Source organism: Oncorhynchus keta, chromosome 28 (assembly GCF_023373465.1).
Source record: "Oncorhynchus keta strain PuntledgeMale-10-30-2019 chromosome 28, Oket_V2, whole genome shotgun sequence".
In the NCBI taxonomy this organism is placed as follows: Eukaryota; Metazoa; Chordata; class Actinopteri; order Salmoniformes; family Salmonidae; genus Oncorhynchus; species Oncorhynchus keta.
Genome location: NC_068448.1, coordinates 32,112,936 through 32,136,710, shown reverse-complemented (window position 1 = coordinate 32,136,710; position 23,775 = coordinate 32,112,936). Strand labels below are relative to the sequence as shown.

General features: G+C 43.6%; 2 protein-coding genes across 7 annotated transcripts in view; both read left to right on the top strand.

Annotated features, from left to right (window-relative positions):
* Positions 1-1,446, top strand: part of lamb2l (laminin, beta 2-like) — a 56,109-nt gene extending 54,663 nt beyond the window's left edge. For all 5 annotated transcript variants that reach the window (XM_052482813.1, XM_052482815.1, XM_052482811.1 and 2 more), the window contains 2 exons: positions 27-192; positions 540-1,446. In XM_052482813.1, coding sequence (XP_052338773.1) covers positions 27-192; positions 540-676 — 303 coding nt within the window. In that variant the 3' untranslated portion in view covers positions 677-1,446. The remainder of the gene's footprint in view (positions 1-26; positions 193-539) is intronic.
* A 147-nt stretch (positions 1,447-1,593) lies between these two features.
* Positions 1,594-23,775, top strand: part of lamb2 (laminin, beta 2 (laminin S)) — a 47,124-nt gene continuing 24,942 nt past the window's right edge. For both annotated transcript variants that reach the window (XM_035740739.2, XM_035740738.2), the window contains exons 1-2: positions 1,594-3,014; positions 3,248-3,328. In XM_035740739.2, the coding sequence (XP_035596632.1) occupies positions 3,298-3,328 (31 nt within the window). In that variant the 5' untranslated portion in view covers positions 1,594-3,014; positions 3,248-3,297. The remainder of the gene's footprint in view (positions 3,015-3,247; positions 3,329-23,775) is intronic.

The window sequence follows — 23,775 nt, the reverse complement described above, 5'->3', positions numbered from 1 at the left end:
GCTCTATGTGTCTGGTTGTGCTCCAGAGGCTGAATGAAACGGAGGATCGGTACAAGGAACTGCAGATGAAGGTGGACTCTCTGGGCGGGGCCTCGGGGGGCCTGGGGAACGTCAACCAGAGGGCCAAGGAGATCAAGAAGGAGGCTGAAGACCTGCTCACTAAGGCCAACAAGGGCATAGAAACGCTACGGAGTATGTAACGTTACTGTACTGCCCTCTCAAGCGTATGATACAGAATACATACTCAACAGGTGTAGATAGAGAAGTATGAATCCATAAAGAGTAATCAGGGTTAAGAGTAGTCCATGGCTAAAGGATATCAACATAGTGTCTGTCTTTGGTTTTGTATACAGATGTGGTCGAAACTGGATGTTCTCTACATCGTGCACTATTTTTGACTAGGGCCCATAGGGCTCTGTTAAAAAGTAGGGCATTATATAGGGACTAGTGTGCCATTTGAGAAGCAGCTAAGCTTTTCAAAGAATGTCCCTCTATTGTTGTCTTCCTATAATCTGTTCTCTGTTGTTCTGTTGTTTCAGAGCTTGAGAAGAAGTTCCGTAATAATGAGCAGAAAATGCTGGACCAGCAGAGCGAGTTAGGAGAGCTGGAGAGGAACGCCACGGAAGCACGGGAGGCCATACGAAAGCAGGTGCAGACATACAACAACTGTAACTGATCATGTGGATTGAACGATGTAGGAGAGAAAAACTGTATTCGTGAAAATGTACCACTGGTGCTTCATTCCCATTCTCTCTCTGTCAAATTTGAAAGGAATTTAATAAAAATTATTATCACAAAAAAATAAGAAATAAGGTAACTGTTAGTGATGGGAGGAACACTGGGTCATGTGTACTGTACAGCTGTAGTCTGTTGGAACACAGCAGGGAGCTCCTTCTGATGTTGTGAATATGCCAGTAAAACTGTCAGTAGAACTGTCTGCACTACATAGATCATCTACTTCTTTCTGTCAGTAACTCCCAATCATTCTTGTCATGGTTTTGACATGATGCCATCTGCACAAGTTTGTTGTGTAGCTATGTCTGGAACATGACAACTGGATATGGACCAATTAAACATGTTTCGTGTTCCAAGGTAGATTGACTTTTGAATTAGTTGAAGAAAAGAGATCAGAGAGAATGTTTTACCGAGGAATATGTTCTTTTGACCAATTAAATGCCCTTTCAGGAATTATTTTTGATTTATTCTGACTACAGCAAGTATATGTACAATATGACAGACATATCGTAAAAGTGATACCTAGGAGTGACAGATGCTACATTTTGATTCAGAAAATACTTTTTCGTCAGCCACACATATACATTACACACAAAAACAAACACACACACGGTCGCTCACACAAACAAAACATGTTCTACACAAATTTCAGCCCCGTTGATGTATAATTGAAACAGACGTCTATGAAAAATAAATATACATTTGATATAATGTTGAAGTTTTTTGTTGGGCATGTTATGATATGTAGCTTAGGCACATTGATGGACAACATACTCATGTGTAATGAGTATTACCCCTCACCCCCAGGGGGCAGCAGCAACTGCTTTAGATGATGTGCTCAGCCAGAAAGCCTTACTCAGGTGTGGGCAATCAGGATCTTTGAAAGAGGGGGATTTCTTGTTGTTGAGATGAGGCCAGAAGCCTTTCGGCCAGCCTTTGTTGGTTTCATTATTTGTGTTAGTTAAGCTCATATGTTGGTTGGGGCTTTTTGTAGTTTGCTTCTCCCTTGCTACGTTGTGAGAATGCATTGAGGCTTCTACCTACCTCAACTGTGTGTGTGTGTGTGTGTGTGTGTGTCTTAACGTTCAGTGTGCATTAATTGTGCTCATTGAGTGAAAATTCTCTCCCTCCCCCAGTCCCGAGAGAGAGCGAGAGAGACACGCGCTACATAGTGGCCCAGGTTTAGGGGGTCAAATAAAAAGCTTGACTGTCCACAGAGAGCGTATGTAATATCACACGTTGACGATATATCCAGAGGCATGTTTCAGGATGTGCTAACATTGTTACACACACTGTATGTTGTCTAACCATTATGAAAATCGAATAGCCTAATAGATATCTATCTATAACATGTCTAATCATAAGATGCAATGTTGTTTTCTGTCTGAAAACATGTTCAAATTCTTTAAAATGCTTGTAGGAATTACAACCAAATGAACAGGATTTTTTTCCCAACCACCTGTTGTTGTTGGGAAGGAGCATGGTCTGGTGATGGCTACGTAGTAGGCCTAACAAGACACCTGAGCGGAATCCCCGCTTCCGTTTTTTCAGGGGAAACAAGTTAGGTTGAAAATACTGCATCCCTGCAAACTGGAAACATCTGCTTTTTTTAAAGCCTGCGAAGAGTGGGATGGTAAGTGTAGTAGGTGGTTATGTGCGCCGCATGGATTGTTCACTGAAGCAATCAAAGGGAACCTAATCCGTTCTCCCCAGAACGCGCATTCCTGTTTCCAAGGCGCACATCTATTCTCTCTGACACTAGGGTCTTCTGAAAACCGGTGGTGGATTTTACACACTACTTGAATTAACTTCACTAACTTCTTCAAGGTCCAGACTCGGCAGCCAAAACCATCTTAGTCTACTGTCATTATATTTGTATCAATCATGGCGAAATTATTATCTGAATCTTCAGCCCACTTTTGATTTGATCAAAGTCACACGTTTATGCAGCATCGTAGTCATAATTAATGTTAAAACCGTTTAATAGTTAATGTTAAAACCGTTTAATAGTGGATTTTGCTTTGATGTTATTACACTACAATAAGCAGTCAGACGCGCTCCAGGGTCCATTCCTACCAAACGAAACTCCGCAGCGGAGTTTCCATCAAACGAGACTCGGGACAGAGTTTCGGAGAGTGGTCGTCAGATATCAAATACTTTGGAGAGTGGTGGTCAGGCTTCTGATTATACTGCCAACTCCGCTCAAATGAAACAGGGGGAATCGTATGGATTCGTGTTGATTTAAAAGACAGGGGGATCAAACCTACTAATATTAAAGTGTAAGTGTCTTTTTTAAAATTTTGATCTCTGACGTTGTTTATTATAGTTTAACTATGCTATTAAACCTACTTTCCAACCAGCAAACTTTATATTCTAATGCCGTATCAGTTTTTTAAAAGTTTTTTTTTTTTTAAATAAATAAGTGCAGAATCAAAACAGCTCTGTCTTTTGTATTGATTGAGTTAACGTGTGACATTATTCATACCAGGCTATTTCTACGTAACATTTTCAGGCTGAATCTACTGAACAAGTCGAAGGGGACTGACCCATGAACATAAAACCATGCACGCGTCACTGGTAATGTTCATATGTGGTAAGTAGCCTTGTGCACAGTGTTTTGAAGGCAATGAACATATTCGTATGCCAATCAACAGCTTAATCATGCAATGAAAAGGGCATGAGTTGAGAACTGCTCTGTGGTTGTGTCTTTGTTGAATAGATGTGTTGTGAACTTGTGATGCAGACTCCATATGTTACAATCACAGCCAAATGTGTGTACCTCAAGCAAATGGACAGATGCTGTACATGGCTGATGGTTGGGACAAAGAGAGAGGCAGAGGGTTGTTTACTGTCTCCAGCTCTGAGACAAGATAGCCTGCTTCTTTTGGGGGACTTCCTCTCTTTTTTGGAGGATTATTCACTGTTCACAACCAGGCAACTGTTCTTGGTGTTAAATTCCCCTCCGGACCTTCCTGGGTGGTGTTGGAGGTCCCTGGGAGGCACTCTGCGCTGTGGGGAGGCTAACCATCAACTCTGTTTATGGTCCTCTTAAAACAGCCCAGCTGAATCCGCAAATAGAGACAATCCATACCCCCCTAGGACAGCATCACAGTGTGTGTGTGTGTGTGTGTGTGTGTGTGTGTGTGTGTGTGTGTGTGTGTGTGTGTGTGTGTGTGTGTGTGTGTGTGTGTGTGTGTGTGTGTGTGTTTATGAGGGGTGATTGGGTGGGATTGGAGGTAAATAGGGCACAACAAAGTTCTCAGAAAAATAGATTCCCTCGCATTTAGATCACATCATAATGGTACCTGATTGATTTGGCTGTGTACAGTTTTTAATCTATAGGCCCATATATCAGCTGATTCATGTTTGCTATAGGGGTTATGCAGTTTTTTGTTGCTCTTCCTAACATGTTGAAGCTTTATTTAAACCTTCAGCTGAGGACAGGTCTTTGTTAGAGGATTCTATGAGTGTTGTCTACCCAGCAGCCTGTCATCATAGAGATACAGAGTGACCTCCTGGAGGTCAGGGTTCATTTCCATCCCCTCAGGTCATGGGCCAGCCTAGGTTAATTGCTCTACATGAGTGGGTAAAAGGGCCGGGCTGATCACAGACAACAAGGCTTAGCTCTTCTCTTGCTCCTCCTCTCCCTTTCACTTGTCTCCTCTTTTCTTCTCCTCCTCTGAAGATGCTATATGATGAGGGCTGGAGATTTTAAAGGGGGGTCTATTTTCTATTGGTCATTGCTGGCAGCTGAGGCTCCTGTCTCACTCTCTAAATTTAACTGGAGGTCTTATGGGTGGGTGGGACCACTGCTGATTGACAGCCAGTGAATGACAGGTGGTGAAATGGTGGTTATAATCATTGAGTCATTTGTATCACTGTAGTCTCCACCCAAACATTGTGAAAAGACTAGCAGGTGATTTTACATGTGAGCCCCTAATTTAGTGAGTTGTCAAAAGTTATCAGCAGCAGTGTTAAGAAAGAGCCTGAACAGGGACGTTCGTTACTGTCGAGAGAAAGGAGAGAAGAAAAATAAGGTTGCAAAAAGGCTGAACAAACTGTTTACAAAAAAAAAAAAAATCTTCCTCTGAAAGGCTGTACGCTGGTGATGAGTGATTAGGCTCACATGAAAAAGGACAGAAGCTTTGCTTAAACTATATAACTGAATCTCCTGGAGCACTGGTGTGTGTTTTTTTGTGTGTGCTATCGCTGCTCTCCATAGACGTGTGTGTGTGAGTGAGGACGGGCAGGCAGGTGAGCGACAGGCACGGTCTGGCGCCCAGGGCCGGGAGCTGTGTGATCCTGAGCCCCTCTGTGAGCAGAGACTCCGGAACTTGGTGGATTCCAGAACAATGGGCCAGTAAAAGCCAACTGCCACAACCAGAGGGAGAGAGAGAGGAAGAGAGAGAGCAAGAGGAAGAGAGAGAGAGAGGGGTGGTTAGGTTTCCCTCCCGTGGGCAGGGACTTTTCTTTGTGAAAGGAGGAGGAGGAGACTGGCATTGTTGGTATCCACATGTTTAATCTGACCCCAGTGTAGTTCATATACACTGAGTGTACAAAACATTAGGAACACCTTCCTTAATATTGAGTTGCATCCCCTTTTCCCTCAGAACAGCTTCAATTCGTTGAGGCATGGACTCTACAAGGTGCCAAAAGCGTTCCACAGGGATGCTGGCCCATGCTGACTCAAATGCTTCCCACAGTTGTGTCAAGTTGGCTGAATGTCCTTTGGGTGGTGGACCATTCTTGATACACATGGGAAACTGTTGAGCGTGAAAAACCCAGTAGCGTTGCACTTAAATATTTTGTCTTGCCCATTCACGCTCTGAATGGCACACATACACAATCCATGTCTCAATTGTTTCAAGGCTTAAAAATCCTTCTTTTAGTTGAGAACAAGTTCTCATTTGCAACTGCGACCTGGCCAAGATAAAGCGTAGCAATTAGACACATACAACAACACAGAGTTACACATGGAATAAACAAAACATACAGTCAATAATACAGTAGAACAAAAGAAAACAAAAAGTCTATATACAGTAAGTGCAAATGAGGTAAGTTAAGGAAATAAATAGGCCATGGTGGCGAAGTAATTACAATATAGCAATTAAACACTGGAATGGTAGATCGGCAGAAGATTAATGTGTAGGTAGAGATACTGGGGTGAAAAGGAGGAAAATAAATAAATAAATACCAGTATGGGGATGAGGTAGATAGATGGGCTGTTTACAGATAGGCTAAGTACAGGTGCAGTGATCTGTAAATCAAATCAAAATCAAATTTATTTATATACCCCTTCGTACATCAGCTGATATCTCAAAGTGCTGTACAGAAACCCAGCCTAAAACCCCAAACAGCAAGCAATGCAGGTGTTGAAGCTCTGACAGCTGGTGCTTAAAGCTAGTGAGGGAGATGTGAGTCTCCAGCTTCAGAGATTTTTGCAATTCGTTCCAGTCATGGGCAGCAGAGAACTGGAAGGAAAGACGACCAAAGGAGGAATTGGCTTTGGGGGTGACCAGTGAGATATACCTGCTGGAGCGCGTGCTACGAGTGGGTGCTGCTATGGTGACCAGTGAGCTGAGATAAGGCGGGGATTTACCTAGCAGAGACTTGTAGATGTACAACGTGAGTGCACTTGAAGTTAAGAGTGTAAACACAATGCGACACGTAAAAGTTAGGATTGCTTCCTACCAGTTGTCACTTGAAACAGTGGGTGTATGTTTGAAGGTTAGTATTTCTATATGTTCTACCTTGCCCTTACTCTCTCCGTTGGCCATAGCCCCGTCTTGCATGTGAAACCTGATAAGATCATGTGTGTTTCTCAAGCTTTAACCACAGTGCCCACGGTGTTCCCATTAGCTGTTTCTCTACTCTGCAAATATCATTTTTCTAGGAAAGAAGCACTTCCTCTACGTACTCTGATGGGCTGCTTTCTCTTCTGACCTTACTCTAAGAAACAGAACAGACAAGGCCCCTGGGGAGGGGAGGAGAAAGCCTGGACTGTGTGGCCCCTCCAGGCCTGTCCAGCTTCTGCCTCTTCATCTCACTGCTGTATATATCTACAGCCAAGCTCTTTGCATAATGTCGTGCGTCTTGTTGAAAAACACTCACAGGCAGTTACTTACGCACCTGTATTTAAAGCAATCTGCAGTTGGTATATCCATTTTTGAACTTAGAAATGTAAGATATGTACCCATTGATTCTTGAAGAATATAACCTATAAATGCCTCATGAGTTTAGTTCTACTGTTGTAACCTGTCAGAACCCAAAATATAAGGTTGTTTTACTCCAATATTTGTAAACAAAGTAATATATAGTACATATAAACAAACACAATATAGCCTCAGAACATGGTTAAAACTATAATGTTGATATCGTGGATGCTCAATCCTTGCATCCATACCTCTGACTATACATTTGAGCGGTTGTATTTCTCCAGCTCCATCCCTCAGCTTTTTACAGAAATGGGTGGTGAGGACACTTTGTTTGTGTTTAAAATAAACATTCTAATTTTAATTGTCACCTGCTTCGTTAACAGGTGAAATGCAGTGAAATGCTTACTTACCAGTCCTTCAAAACAATGCAGAAAAAAAACTTGTAATATTAATAAATTAAATATATAAACTTTATTTTTTTTTTTTACTAAAATCATTATTTATATATACACACACACACTAACAAAAGTATGTGGACACCTGCTTGTTTAACATCTTATTACAAAATCATGGGCATTAATATGGAGTTGGTCCCCTCTTTGCTTCAATAACAGCCTCCACTCTTCTGGGAAGGCTTTCCACTAGAAGTTGGAACATTGCTGCAGGGACTTGCTTCCATTCAGCCACAAGAGCATTAATGAGGTCGGGCACTGATGTTGGGCACTTTTGGCCTGGCTCGCAGTCGGCGTTCCAAATCATCCAAAGGTGTCCGATGGGGTTAAGGTAAGTGCCCTTTGCAGGCCAGTTAAGTTCTTCCACACCGATCTCGACAAATCATTTCTGTATGGACTTCGCTTTGTGCACGGGGCATTGTCATGCTGAAACAGGAAAGGGCCTTCCCCAAACTGTTGCCACAAAGTTGGAAACACAGAATCACATGGAATGTGATTGTGTGCAGTAGCATTAAGTTTTCCCTTCACTGGAACTAAGGGGCCTAGCCCGAACCAAACTTTACAGTTGGCACTATGCATTGGGGCAGGTGGCGTTGTCCAGGCATCTGCCAAACCCAGATTCATCTGTCTGACTGCCAGATGGTGAAGCGTGATTCATCACTCCAGAGAACTCGTTTCCACTGTTCCAGAGTCCAAAGGCTTTACACCACTCCAACCGACGCTTGGCATTGCGCATGGTGATCTTAGATTTGTGTGCTGCTACTTGGCCATGGAAACCCATTTTATAAAGCTCCCGACGAACAGTTCTTGTGCTGACGTTGCTTCAAGGTGCAGTTTGGAACTCGGTAGTGTTTGCAACCGAGGACAGACAATTTTTATGCGCTATGCACTTCAGAACCCGGCAGTTCCATTTTCTGAGTTTGTGTAGCCTACCACTTCACGGCTAAGCTGTTGTTGCTCCTAGACGTTTCCAGTTCAACACCACTTACAGTTGACCGGGGCAGCTCTAGCAGGGCAGACATTTGATGAACTGACTTGTTGGAAAGGTGGCATCCTATGACGGTGCCATGTTGTAAGTCACTGAGCTCTTTAGTAAGGTCATTCTACTGAAAATCTTTGTCTATGGAGATTGCATGGCTGTGTGCTCGATTTTATACACCTGTCAGCAATGGGTGGGGCTGAAATAGACCCACTGGAATTGTGATACAGTGAATTATAAGTGAAATAATCTGTCTGTAAACAATTGTTGGAAAATCACTTGTGCGACTTGCCAAAACTATAGTTTGTTAACAAAACATTTGTGGATTGGTTGAAAAACAAGTTTTAACCTGTTGCGACGAGCCATCCCGGATCCGGGATCGTCAATACAGCCTCAAGCTCATTACCATTACGCAACGTTAACTATTCATGAAAATCGCAAATGAAATGAAATCAATATGCTAGCTCTCAAGCTTAGCCTTTTGTTAACAACACTGCCATCTCAGATTTTCAAAATATGCTTCTCAACCATAGCAAAACAAGCATTTGTGTAACAGTATTGATAGCTAGCGTAGCATTTAGCGTAGCATTTAGCATTAGCATTCAGCAGGCAACATTTTCACAAAAACCAGAAAAGCATTCAAATAAAATAATTTACCTTTGAAGAACTTTGGATGTTTTCAATGAGGAGACTCTCAGTTAGATAGCAAATGTTCAGTTTTTCCTGAAAGATTATTTGTGCAGGACAAATCGCTCCGTTTTCTGCGTCACGTTTAGCTACGAAAAAAACCTGTATCCAGGATTGTGTAAATCTATCCGCAAGCTCATTAGCATAACACAACGTTAACTATTCATGAAAATCTCAAATGAAATTAAATCAATATGCTAGCTCTCAAGCTTAGCCTTTTGTTAACAACACTGTCATCCCAGATTTTCAAAAATATGCTTCTCAACCATAGCAAAACAAGCATTTGTGTAACAGTATTGATAGCTAGCGTAGCATTTAGCGTAGCATTTAGCATTAGCATTCAGCAGGCAACATTTTCACAAAAAACAGAAAAGCATTCAAATAAAATAATTTACCTTTGAAGAACTTCGGATGTTTTCAATGAGGAGACTCTCAGTTAGATAGCAAATGTTCAGTTTTTCCTGAAAGATTATTTGTGCAGGAGAAATCGCTCCGTTTTCTGCGTCGTGTTTGGCTACCAAAAAAAAAACGAAAATTCAGTCATCAAAACACCAAACTTTTTCCAAATTAACTCCATAATATCGACTGAAACATGGTAAACGTTGTTTAGAATCAATCCTCAAGGTGTTTGATGGCTCTGATCAGGCCCTACACCCAAACAAGGGCACTGCGTTCATCCACCTCTGGCCTGCTCGCCTCCCTACCACTGAGGAAGTACAGTTCCCGCTCAGCCCAGTCAAAACTGTTCGCTGCTCTGGCCCCTCAATGGTGGAACAAACTCTCCCACGACGCCAGGATAGCGGAGTCAATCACCACCTTCCGGAGACACCTGAAACCCGACCTCTTTAAGGAATACCTAGGATAGGATAAAGTAATCCTTCTCACCCCACCCCCCCCTTAAAATATTTAGATGCACTATTGTAAAGTGGCTGTTCCACTGGATGTCATAAGGTGAATGCACCAATTTGTAAGTCGCTCTGGATAAGAGCGTCTGCTAAATGACTTAAATGTAATGTAAATGTAATGTGTTTTTCACATATCTCTTCATGATATATCGTTTGTGGAAGTCTCCTCTCTCCTCTCAATCACTGGATGACTGCGTGTAGATTACGCAGCAATTTCAACAAAGGACACCGGGCGGACACCTGGTAAATGTAGTCTCTTATGGCCAATCTTCCAATTATATTGCCTACAAATACGTCACAATGCTGCAGACACCTTGGGGAAACGATAGAAAGGGCAGGCTCATTCCTGGCGCATTCACAGCCATATAAGGAGACATTGGAAAACAGAGCCTCAAAAATCCTGCTAATTTCCTGTTTGAAGTTTCATCTTGGTTTCGCCTGTAGCATCAGTTCTGGGGCACTCACAGATAATATCTTTGCAGTTTTGGAAACATCAGAGTGTTTTCTTTCCAAATCTGTCAATTATATGCATAGTCGAGCATCTTTTTGTGACAAAATATTGCTCTTAAAACGGGCACGTTTTTTTTTTATCCAATAATGAAATAGCGCCCCCATAGGTTGAAGAGGTTAATGACTCCAACCTAAGTGTATGTAAACGTCCGACTTCAACTGTATATATATATATATATCTAGGATATATATATATATATATATACACTGCTCAAAAAAATAAAGGAAACACTTAAACAACACAATGTAACTCCAAGTCAATCACACTTCTGTGAAATCAAACTGTCCACTTAGGAAGCAACACTGATTGACAATAAATTTCACATGCTGTTGTGCAAAAGGAATAGAAAATAGGTGGAAATTATAGGAAATTAGCAAGACACCCCCAATAAAGGAGTGGTTCTGCAGGTGGTAACCACAGACCACTTCTCAGTTCCTATGCTTCCTGGCTGATGTTTTGGTCACTTTTGATTGCTGCCGGTGCTTTCACTCTAGTGGTAGCATGAGACGGAGTCTACAACCCACACAAGTGGCTTAGGTAGTGCAGCTCATCCAGGATGACACATCAATGCGAGCTGTGGCAAGAAGGTTTGCTGTGTCTGTCAGCGTAGTGTCCAGAGCATGGAGGCGCTACCAGGAGACAGGCCAGTACATCAGGAGACGTGGAGGAGGCCGTAGGAGGGCAACAACCCAGCAGCAGGACTGCTACCTCCGCCTTTGTGCAAGGAGGAGCAGGAGGAGCACTGCCAGAGCCCTGCAAAATGACCTCCAGCAGGCCACAAATGTGCATGTGTCTGCTCAAACGGTCAGAAACAGACTCCATGCGGGTGGTATGAGGGCCCGACGTCTACAGGTGGGGGTTGTGCTTACAGCCCAACACCGTGCAGGACGTTTGCCATTTGCCAGAGAACACCAAGATTGCCAAATTCGCCACTGGTGCCCTGTGCTCTTCACGGATGAAAGCAGGTTCACACTGAGCACATGTGACAGACGTGACAGAGTCTGGAGACACCGTGGAGAACGTTCTGCTGCCTGCAACATCCTCCAGCATGACCGGTTTATAATATAATAATATATGCCATTTAGCAGACGCTTTTATCCAAAGCGACTTACAGTCATGTGTGCATACATTCATTTGGCGGTGGGTCAGTCATGGTGTGGGGTGGCATTTCTTTGGGGGGCCGCACAGCCCTCCATGTGCTCGCCAGAGGTAGCCTGACTTCCATTAGGTACCAAGATGAGATCCTCAGACCCCTTGTGAGACCATATGCTGGTGCGGTTGGCCCTGGGTTCAAGACAATGCTAAACCTCTTGTGGCTGGAGTGTGTCAGCAGTTCCTGCAAGAGGAAGGCATTGATGCTATGGACTGGCCCGCCCGTTCCCCAGCCCTGAATCTAATTTATCACATCTGGGACATCATGTCTCGCTCCATCCACCAACATGCCACGTTGCACAACAGACTGTCCATGAGTTGGCGGATGCTTTGATCCAGGTCTGGGAGGAGATCCCTCAGGAGACCATCCGCCACCTCATCAGGAGCATGCCCAGGCGTTGTAGGGAGGTCATACAGGCACGTGGAGGCCACACACACTACTGAGCCTCATTTTGACTTGTTTTAAGGACATTACATCAAAGTTGGATCAGCCTGTAGTGTGGTTTTCCACTTTAATTTTGTGTCACTCCAAATCCAGACCTTCATGGGTTGATAAATTTGATTTCCATTGATAATTTTTGTGTCATTTTGTTGTCAGCACATTCAACTATGTAAAGAAAAAAGTATTTAATAAGAATATTCCATTCATTCAGATCTAGGATGTGTTATTTTAGTGTTCCCTTTATTTTTTTGATATATATATACACACACACATTATATATATTCTGCTGATTGCCACTTTAAGAGTGGCCATGAAGTTCATTGCATGGTGCCTGAGGAGGATGGTCTGTCAACCAATGTCCCTCTAACACCGCCCTCCCTCCCTGCACAGTCTCCAGTCTCCACTGCCCCAGTTATAATCATAGGGACAGACGGTTGCCTCGTAAAACTACTCACTTTTAAACCCAGATGAGCTTTATGTGTGGTCATAAAAAGACAGGTCAGTGCTCACCTGTAATTGACTGATTTCAAGATACCCCCATAGGGAGTGCTGAGTTGGCTTGCTTACTTTGGCATTACATGTGGATTTTGTTGATGTGAAATTGTGAACAGGGGGCTAGAAGGTGAATGTCTTCCCCTATTGGCTAAAGGTGCAGTGTCTTCTGAAAGTATTCAGACCCCTTGACTTTTTCCACCTTTTGTTTGGTTACAGCCTTATTATAAAATTGATTAAATGACGAAACTGTATTTTAGAAATGTTTGCTAATTTATACAAAATGAAAAACTGAGATATCACATTTACGTATGTATTCAGACCCTTTATTCAGTATTTTGTTGAAGCACCTTTGTCAGCGATTACAGCCTCGAGTCTTCTTGGGTATGACGCTACAAGCTTGACACACCTGTATTTGGGGAGTTTCTCCAATTCTTCTCTGCAGATCCTCTCAAGCTATGTCAGGTTGGATGGGGAGCATTGCTGCACAGATATTTTCAGGTCTATCCAGAGATGCTCGATCGGGTTTAAGTACAGGCTCTGGCTGGGCCACTCAAAGACATTCAGAGACTTGTTCCGAATCCACTCCTGTGTTTTCTTGGCTGTGTACTTAGGGTCGTTGCCATGTTGGAAGGTGAACCTTCAGTCTGAGGTCCTGAGCGCTCTGGAGCAGGTTTCCATCAAGGATTTCTTTGCACTTTGCTCCTTTCATCTTTGCCTTGATCCTGACTAGTCTCCCAGTCCCTGCCACTGAAAAACATCCCCACAACATGATGCTGCCACAACCATGCTTCACCATAGAGATGTTGCCAGGTTTCCTCCAAAGTGATGCTTGGCATAAAGGCCAAAGATTTCAATCTTGGTTTCATCAAACCAGATAATCTTGTTTCTCATTGTCTGAGATTCTTTAGGTGCCTTTTGGTAAACTCCAAGCGGGCTGTCGTGTGCCTTTTACTGAGGATTGGCTTCCGTCTGGCCACTCTACCATAAAGGCCTGATTGGTGGAGTGCTGCAGAGATGTTTGGAAGTTTCTCAGTCTTGGTGGTTCCAAACTTCTTTAATTTAAGAATGATGGAGGCCACTGTGTTCTTGGGGACCTTCAAAGCTTTTTGTACCCTTCACAGATCTGTGCTTCGACACAGTCCTGCCTCGGAGCTCTATGGACAATTCCTTTGACCTCACGGCTTGGTTTTTGATCTGACATGTACTGTCAATTGTGGGACCTTATATAGACAGGTGTGTGCCTTTCCAAATCATGTCCAATCAATTGAATTTACCACAGGTGGACTCCAATCAAGTTGGAGAAACATCTCAAGGATGATCAATGGAAACAGGATGCACCTGAGCTCAATTTCTAGTCACATAGGAAAGGATCTTAGTACTTTCTAAAAACCTGTTTTCGCTTTGTCACTATGGGGTATTGTGTGTAGATTGCTCTGTGTCCCACAGTCACACATTCCATTCTCAATACTACAGACCCAGAAGCAGAGTATTTACAACTGTCGTAAACTGTAGAGAAAGAGAGGGGGGGGCTATGATCCTCCCCCCAAGGGCACATCATGACACTGTTGACATTGAGACTGGTGTTTTGCAGATACTTTTTAAATAAGCTGCCAGTTGAGGACTTGTGAGGTGTCTTTCCCCCCACTCCTCTTTCTATTCTGGTCAGAGCCAGTTTGCGCTGTTCTGTGAAGGGAGTAGTACACAGCGTTGTACGAGATCTTCAGTTTCTTTGCAATTTCTCACATGGAATAGCGTTAATTTCTCAGAACAGGAATAGACTGACGAGTTTCAGAAGAAAGTTCTTTGTTTCTGGCCATTTTGAGCCTGTAATCGAACCCAATGCTTATGTACCAAATATAAATAATAATATATGATTTTATCTTACAATGTGTGCATACAGTCTAAAGAAGGCCAGTTTTATTGTCTAAAGAAGGCCAGTTTTATTGCTTCTTTAATTTCTTTAAGTTTTTATCTGTGCTAACATAATTGCAAAATGGTTTTCTAATGATCAATTAACCTTTTAAAATTATAAACTTGGATTAGCTAACATAACATGCCTTTGGAACACAGGAGTGATGGTTGCTAATAATGGGCCTCTGTACGACCTATGTAGATATTCCATAAAAAATCTGCCATTTCCAGCTACAATAGTCATAAACAACTTTAATGTCTACACTGTATTTCTGATCAATTTGATGTTAATTTAATGGACAAAAAAAATGGCATTTATTTTTAAAAAACAAGGACATTTCTAAGTGACCCCAAACTTTTGAACGGTAGTGTATATATTTGTTTGTCCATTTTAGAATAAGGCTGTAACATAACAAAATGTGGAAAAAGTCAAGGGGTCTGAATACCTTCCGAAGTCACTGTATGTTCCAGTCGTCTGGAAGTGAGATCTCTTAGGTCTTCCCTGCTCCATTTCTCATCTCACTGTGGGATTACCTGGACAGAAATGGCAGGAATGGTCTGGCATTCTGGATGTCAGACACCTGCCTTACCCAGGTCATTCCTCTGTTTTTTTTATTTAATCTTTATTTAACTAGGAAAGTTAGTTAGGAACAAATTCTTATTTTCAATTTCGGCCTCGGAACAGTTGTTCAGAGGCAGAACCACAGATGTTTACCTTGTCAGCTCGGGGATTCAATCTTGAAACCTTTCGGTTACTAGTCCAACGCTCTAACCACTAGGCTACCCGCCGCATTCCAAGGCATAGGAAGGGCCAGCTGTTCATCTTGGTTCAAAGAAAGAGAAATGGCTTCCTACCGTCACACATATGAACAGAGTTATGTTCAGGCTCAGATGTACAGTACACACACACACACACACACACACACACACACACACACACACACACACACACACACACACACACACACACACACACACACACACACACACACACACACACACACACACACACACACACACACACACAGAACAGACTTTATCTAATCCCATAGTTATTCAAAGATTGTACAGGAAATCGATTTAAATACCAGACAGATTTACACAAAAGTCTTTGATTGTCTCCCTGATAAAATGTATCAGGAGACTGGAGTATAACAAAATGACAAATCCCCTATGTACTTTCTAAGTAGAAACACATTTATGTGAGTGTAATTAGCTCATGTCCACATCTGCTCGGTCCCTAGATCCAATGGAGAAGTTGACTGAATCTCCGTTCGTCACTCCAGCTGGTGAGGAGGCAAACCAAGCGCAGTAATCAGTATTTAAATCAAACTTACAGCCACTTGACTGGCTGGCTGCACCCAACATCTGCTGCACATGTGTCTGACTACGCCTTAGAGTTAGGGCTGGTGCCTGGGAGTTGGTCTGGGACCTGGGAGTACCATAGGGGATAAGAGGTATGGCATGGGTCTGGGGCAGTCATAGGACACGGGGAACTGGTGTCAGAGACATGGGGCTTTATGTTATGTCAGGTTCTGGGAATGGAACCGGGGCAGCCAGACCATGGGCAACAGCTGTGTATCCAGCATTGGTCTCTCATGCTCACCTGTCTGGTGGTCCTCGGCTTTTTCCCGAGGTGGAAGTACCAGTGTTTTACACCCAGTAGGAGCAGATGCTTCTCAGTGGCAGGCGTAGTTATTCTTACGGCTGGGTAAGTAATGAGGCAGGCTCTTTCAGCGCAGCACCGTGGCAACGTGGGCCACTCGGGAGTTCTGCTTTCCATCCCCGCTCAGCCAATCTGCCTGCCTGCCTGTGACACCTCTCCCCTCCCCTGGGGAATCACGATCTGCAGTGAGATGACGGCGCTGGAGGTGATGGCTGCCGTCTTATCGGCTCTTAAACTTGTTATGGCAAGGAGTCCCCTAAAGGGAACACCCCCTCCCATTCAGCTGAAAAGGTGGCGCGGGAAATTCAAAAAATATTATTTCGAAATATTTAACTTTCACACATTAACAAGTCCAATACAGCAAATGAAAGATAAACATCTTGTTAATCTACCCATCGTGTTAAAATGTTTTACAGCGAAAACACCACATATATTTATGTTAGATCACCACCAAATTCAAAAACACACAGACATTTTTTACAGCCAAGGATAGAGTCACAAAAGCAGAAATATAGATAAAATGAATCACTAACCTTTGATTATCTCCATCAGATGACACTCATAGGACATCATGTTATACATGTATTGTGTGTTTTGTTCGATAATATGCATATATATATATATATATATATATATATATATATATATATATATATATATATATACTGTATATATATATATAAAATCTTAGTTTACATTGGCGCGTTACATGCAGTAATGTTTTGATTCCAAAACATCCAGTGATTTTGCAGAAATACTCACAATAAACATTGATAAAAGATGCAAGTGTTATTCACAGAATTAAAGATAAACCTATCCTCTATGCATCCGCTGTGTAAGATTTCAAAAAAACTTTACGGAAAAAGAATAATCTGAGAACGGCACTCAGAACCCAAAGAAATAGCCGCCATTTTGGTGTCAACAGAAGCTACAATAACACTATAAATATTCACTTACCTTTGAATATCTTCATCAGAAGGCAGTTCCAAGAATCCCAGTTCGACAATAAATGACTGATTTGTTCCATAAAGCCCATCATTTAGCCACTTGTTCATTTAGCCACTTGTTGTTAGCTTGTTCAGCCCAGCATTCAATCCTCAAAAAGCACAAGCAATTCCTCCAGACAAAAACTCAAAAAGTTCCGAAACAGGTCGTAGAAACAAGTCAAATGATGTATGCAATCCATATTTAGGATGTTTTAAACATTAATCAGCAATAAGGTTCCAACCGAAGAATTTCATTGTCTGAAGAAACGCATTGGAACGGAAATCAATCAAATCAAATCAAATCGGAAGAACACTTTCTCGTGACCATGCGCAATGAGACCGAGGCTTTCTGCCAGACCACCCACTCAAAGAGCTATTATGAGCCCCTCCTTTATAGTAGAATCATACAACCAGAATCTAAAGTCTGTGACATCTTGTGGAAGCCCTAGGAAGTGCATGCTCATCCATATCTAAGCTGGACTTCAAATGGCACTGTTTTCAAAATCGAGGTCTCACTTCCTGTTTGGATTTCTTCTCAGGTTTTTGTCTGCCATATGAGTTCTGTTATACTCACAGACATAATTCAAACAGTTTTAGAAACTTCAGAGTGTTTTCTATCCACCAGTAATAATAATATGCATATATTCCCATCTGGGAAAGAGTAGGAGGCAGTTTACTCTGGGCACGCCTTTCATCCAAAAGTGAATATGCTGCCCCCTAGCCCCAACAGGTTTTAACCAACTATGCTATTTTGTTTGTTTTTCTGCATTGTTTGTAACTTATTCTGTACATAATGTTGTTGCTGCTACCATCTCTGATGACGGAAAGAGCTTCTGGACATCAGAACTGCGATCACTCATCTCAAATTGGACAAAAAGTTTTTCTTCATTGAGTCGGATGGGAGGGATATACTACAGACACCCGACCAGGCCCAGATCCCCGTCATTTGCTGGAGAAGGAAACTGAGATTTAGTGGAAAAAGATCAGGGTGCCTTGTTAGGATCAGGCAACGTTTGGCTAATCTGCCTTTGCCTTCTGTCCTGATAGCTAGATCCCGATAGTCCTGATAGATGATGCAATCTCTATTGCACTCCACACTGCCCTTTCACACCTGGACAAAAGGAACACCTATGTGAGAAGGCTGTTCATTGACGACAGCTCAGCGTTCAACACCATAGTTCCCTCAAAGCTCATCACTAAGCTAAAGACGCTGGGACTAAACGCCTCCCTCTGCAACTGGATCCTGGACTTCCTGATGCGCCCCCAGGCGGTAAGGGTAGGTAACAACACATCCGCCATGCTGATTCTCAACACGGGGGCCCCTCAGGGGTGCGTGCTCAGTTCCCTCCTGTACTCCCTGACTGCACGGCCAGGCACGACTCCAACACCATCATTAAGTTTGCTGATGACACAACATTGGTAGGCCTGATCACCGACAACGATGACACAGCCTATGTGTCACCTGACCGTGTGGTTCAAGGATATCAACCTCTCCCTCAACGTGATCAAGACAAAGGAGATGATTGTGGACTACAGGAAAAGGAGGACCAAGCACGCTCCCATTCTCATTGAGGGGATTGTAGTGGAGTAGTTTGAGAGCTTCAAGTTCCTTGGCATCCACATCACCAACAAACTAACATGGTCCAAGCACACCAAGACAGTCATGAAGAGGGCATGACAAAACCTATTCCCCCTCAGGAGACTGAAAAGATTTGGCATGGGTCCTCATCCTAAAAAGGTTTTACAGCTGCACCATCGAGAGTATCCTGACGGGTTGCATCACCGCCTGGTATGGCGACTGCTCAGCCTCAGACCGCAAGGCACTACAGAGGATAGTGCATACGGCCCAGTACATCACTGTGGCCAAGCTTCCTGCCACCCAGGATCTCTTTACCAGGCAGTGTCAGAGGAAGGCCCAGCCACCCTAGTCATAGACTGTTCTCTTTGCTCCCGCACGGCAAGCGGTTCCGGAGCACCAAGTCTTGGTCCAAGAGGCTTCTACCCTCAAGCCATAAGTCCTGAACAGCTAATCAAGTGGCTATCCAGACTATTTGCATTGCCCCCCTCATTCTACACAGTTGCTTCTCTGTTATTATCTATGCATATTCACTTTAATAACTCTCCCTACATGTACATAATAATAATAATAATATATGCCATTTAGCTGACGCTTTTATCCAAAGCGACTTACAGTCATGTGTGCATACATTCTACGTATGGGTGGTCCCGGGAATCGAACCCACTACCCTGGCGTTACAAGCGCCATGCTCTACCAACTGAGCCACAGAAGGACCTGTACATATTACCTCAATTACCTTGACACCAGTGCCCCTGCACATTGACTCTATACCGGTACCCCCTGTACATAGACCCGCTATTGTTATTTACTGCTGCTCTTTAATTATTTGTTGTTCTTATCTCTTGCCTTTTTTTTAGGTTATTTCTTAAAACTGCATTGTTGGTTAAGGGCTTGTAAGTAAGCATTTCACTGTAAGGTCTAGACCTGTTGTATCCAGAATTCCATGCTGGAAGGGAGGAGAAGAAGGAGTAGAGAGTCACCCTTCTCTGGATGTGGGAGTAGACGGATCATTAGAAGAGACCAGAGAGAGGAGGGAAAGAAAGGAGGATAGACCGAATGTAAACTAATTAGCAGGAGGGTTTAAAAATAAAAGTCTGTTGACTTTCTCCTTCCCTGTGGAGGCTAGTTTGCTCTGGGCCAGTTCTATACTTATCTGTGTTCTCAAACACACACTCACAGTCAGGTCAGGTACTGTATGCCGTGCAGGGACGTTTATCTGTCTGCAGTGCTATTCTGATTCTGTTCCCTCACGTCCCATGCAAGGTGCTCCAACAGCTCAAAATGCTGCCATCAACTATCCTAAAAGCAAGTGTTCTAGATGTACAGTAGCATCATCTCCAAAGCTCTCTTTTTTTGGCGGTAAAAATCTCCCTTTAATCTTCTATGAGTGTCTGTGTATTTGTGTACTGAATGCAAGTGTGTTTGTCTTCATGATTGGTTCCAGTGTTTACTCCTAGGAAGATGCTGAGAGCAGACTCTTTCTCGTCTCTGTCACCCAGTCAGATTGGAATGTGTTGTCTTGATGTCACATCGCCATCCCTCCTGTCTCTTTCCTAACACAAAGCAGTGACATATCAAGTCCCTGTTCCTCTCACTATGGGGACAATGACTGGGGGTCTAATTTTTTACAATCCTCCAGCTAAGCCTTCCTAGGAAAACAAAGTGGCAAAAATCTTTATTGAAAGTTGAGGAAATGTAGAAGAAACAGAAGAAAGTGACTCGGTGGCAGACAGCTGTGTAACATCGTTGACAGGCACAGCTGTGTAACAAAGCTGACAGGCACAGCTGTGTAACAAAGCTGACAGGCACAGCCGTGTAACAGCGTTGACAGGCACAGCCGTGTAACAACGTTGACAGGCACAGCCGTGTAACAACGTTGAAAGGCACAGCTGTGTAACAACGTTGACAGGCACAGCCGTGTAACAACGTTGAAAGGCACAGCTGTGTAACAACGTTGACAGGCACAGCTGTGTAACAAAGCTGACAGGCACAGCCGTGTAACAAAGCTGACAGGCACAGCCGTGTAACAACGTTGACAGGCACAGCCGTGTAACAACGTTGACAGGCACAGCTGTGTAACAAAGCTGACAGGCACAGCCGTGTAACAAAGCTGACAGGCACAGCCGTGTAACAAAGCTGACGGGCACAGCCGTGTAACAACGTTGACAGGCACAGCCGTGTAACAACGTTGACAGGCACAGCTGTGTAACAAAGCTGACAGGCACAGCCGTGTAACAAAGCTGACAGGCACAGCCGTGTAACAACGTTGACGGGCACAGCCGTGTAACAACGTTGACAGGCACAGCCGTGTAACAAAGCTGACAGGCACAGCCGTGTAACAACGTTGACGGGCACAGCCGTGTAACAACGTTGACAGGCACAGCCGTGTAACAAAGCTGACAGGCACAGCCGTGTAACAAAGCTGACAGGCACAGCCGTGTAACAAAGCTGACAGGCACAGCCGTGTAACAACGTTGACAGGCACAGCCGTGTAACAACGTTGACAGGCACAGCCGTGTAACAAAGCTGACAGGCACAGCTGTGTAACAAAGCTGACAGGCACAGCCGTGTAACAAAGCTGACAGGCACAGCTGTGTAACAACGTTGACAGGCACAGCCGTGTAACAACGTTGACAGGCACAGCCGTGTAACAACGTTGACAGGCACAGCCGTGTAACAACGTTGACAGGCACAGCCGTGGAACGAAGCTGACAGACACAGGAGTGTAACAAAGCTGACAGGCACAGCCGTGTAACAAAGCTGACAGGCACAGCAGTGGAACGAAGCTGACAGACACAGGAGTGTAACAAAGCTGACAGACACAGCAGTGTAACAAAGCTGACAGTGGTGTTAATCCCATATCTCCAGAGTGTGCCAGGACAGGCAGTGGGGCTTCACATAGATGCTTATAGTACAGTACATACCACACTGACAGACAGAGAGAGAGAGAAAGACAGAAAACAGAGAGAAGATGAGAGAGCGAGACAATGGGCGAAAAAAAGGGAGAGGGAGATTGAATGAATAATCGAGAGATTGAGGAAGAGAATTGTGAGAGAGAGGCAGTGAGGGAGAGAGGGGGTAAGAGAAAATCCCTCTCTCTTTGTGTAGTGGTCCAGGCCATTACAGGGAGATTAGCCTTGGCTGAATGCAGAACAGAGAGGATGCTGGGAGCTGTCCAATCCAAACTCATTACACTTGTTTTGGGAAGAGATGGAAATAACTATTATTATACACATAATAAACCACATTAGTAGTGCATAGTGCAGTGGAGTTCCAGTCATAGCCCAGGGAAGAGGAGAGAATCACTCAAGATGGAACAGCATGTTGACTGAGATTTATAACGATGGTCAGTTTAGAGCACATTTAATGCATTTGATCTCCTTATTTCTGCTCAAAAGGGGAGGATGTTTCTTCTTGTTAGCATTACGTTCAACAGTTGACTTGTACAGCAGAATGTATTGTTTGTGGCTAAGCTCACTTGTGCAATCTCCTGGTATGTGGCTAGGCTAATACAACCTCTCCTGGTCTGTGGCTAGGCTAATGCAACCTCTCCTTGTCTGTTGCTAGGCTAATACAACCTCTCCTGGTCTGTGGCTAGGCTAATACAACCTCTCCTGGTCTGTGGCTAGGCTAATACAACCTCTCCTGGTCGGTGGCTAGGCTAATACAACCTCTCCTTGTCTGTTGCTAGGCTAATACAACCTCTCCTGGTCTGTGGCTAGGCTAATACAACCTCTCCTGGTTTGTGGCTAGGCTAATAAACCTCTCCTGGTATGTTGCTAGGCTAATAAAACCTCTCCTGGTATGTTGCTAGGCTAATACAACCTATCCTGGTCTGTGGCTAGGCTAATACAATCTCTGCTGGTATGTGGCTAGGCTAATACAACCTCTCCTGGTCTGTGGCTAGGCTAATACAATCTCTGCTGGTATGTGGCTAGGCTAATACAACCTCTCCTGGTCTGTGGCTAGGCTAATACAACCTCTCCTGGTCTGTGGCTAGGCTAATACAACCTCTCCTGGTATGTTGCTAGTCTAATACAACCTATCCTGGTCTGTGGCTAGGCTAATACAACCTCTGCTGGTATGTGGCTAGGCTAATACAACTCATGTTCTGTGTCTAAGCAAATAAAAACCTATCCTGGTCTGTGGCTAGGCTAGGCTTTATTAGCTCGGAGGTACGCCCCCCTCTCAGCTGATCAGCCTGCATTCCTCACTGCCTGTCCATGTATGGGTAAGAGGAGAGAATGGCAGAGAGTAAGAGAGAGCTGCTGAGATGAGATGGACACACTGCTGCTTAGTCAACCATCCCTTTCCATCCTCTCTGGTTGAAATCAAACATTCCAAATATGCTCGTTATTAAAGCATCAAGTGGGAATTTAATTTGTTCAAACCAATTTCCATATGACTTACTTGACAGAAAGAGGGTGGTTAATCATCAAATAGGCTTACAGGTTCTCTTCTTACACGTTGTGCTTTGATCAAAAAACTCTCACCCTTAATAAATACTGAAATTAAATAAATACTTTCAGTTGACTGATGTGATAACTATATATAACCTGGTGAGCCAATCTTATTGTGTTCTGGAGGGACTGTGATGTCAACTCCCTCAGCCTCTGTCCAGGGACTGAGACAGGGGTATAGGATGTCTGTGAAAGCTCTCCAACAGAGACAGACAAGACAGAGACAAGATAAAAGAGTTTAGGAGAGGCCCTGAAATTATACATCAGCCCTCTCTGCTCCCCCCCTTCCATCTCAGCTCTCTCTTTATACACACACCTTTGAGTGTGTGCCAACGACCAAAATAGATATCATGTTGCTATGTCACTACAGAGGCTTTGTATTTACTCATCGGCTTTCTCTCCATCTTTCGCTCTCTCTCCCCCCCATCTCTCTCCCTCTCCTTCTCCCCCCCTCTCTCTTCCTTTTTCTTTTCACATCTCACTCTTTCTTCTCTCTCTCTCCCCTCCTCTCTATATACCCCTCATGGCTGAAGACTATGGCCTTTTCAGAAAAATAAGGAAAGGTTTCCTGCGCAGCTATGTCTCAGGCCATTTAGTTTGGTTTTTATTTTTTATTTTTTTAAAGCCTTGCTTATCTCTGTTCTTCTATTGTTAATTGGC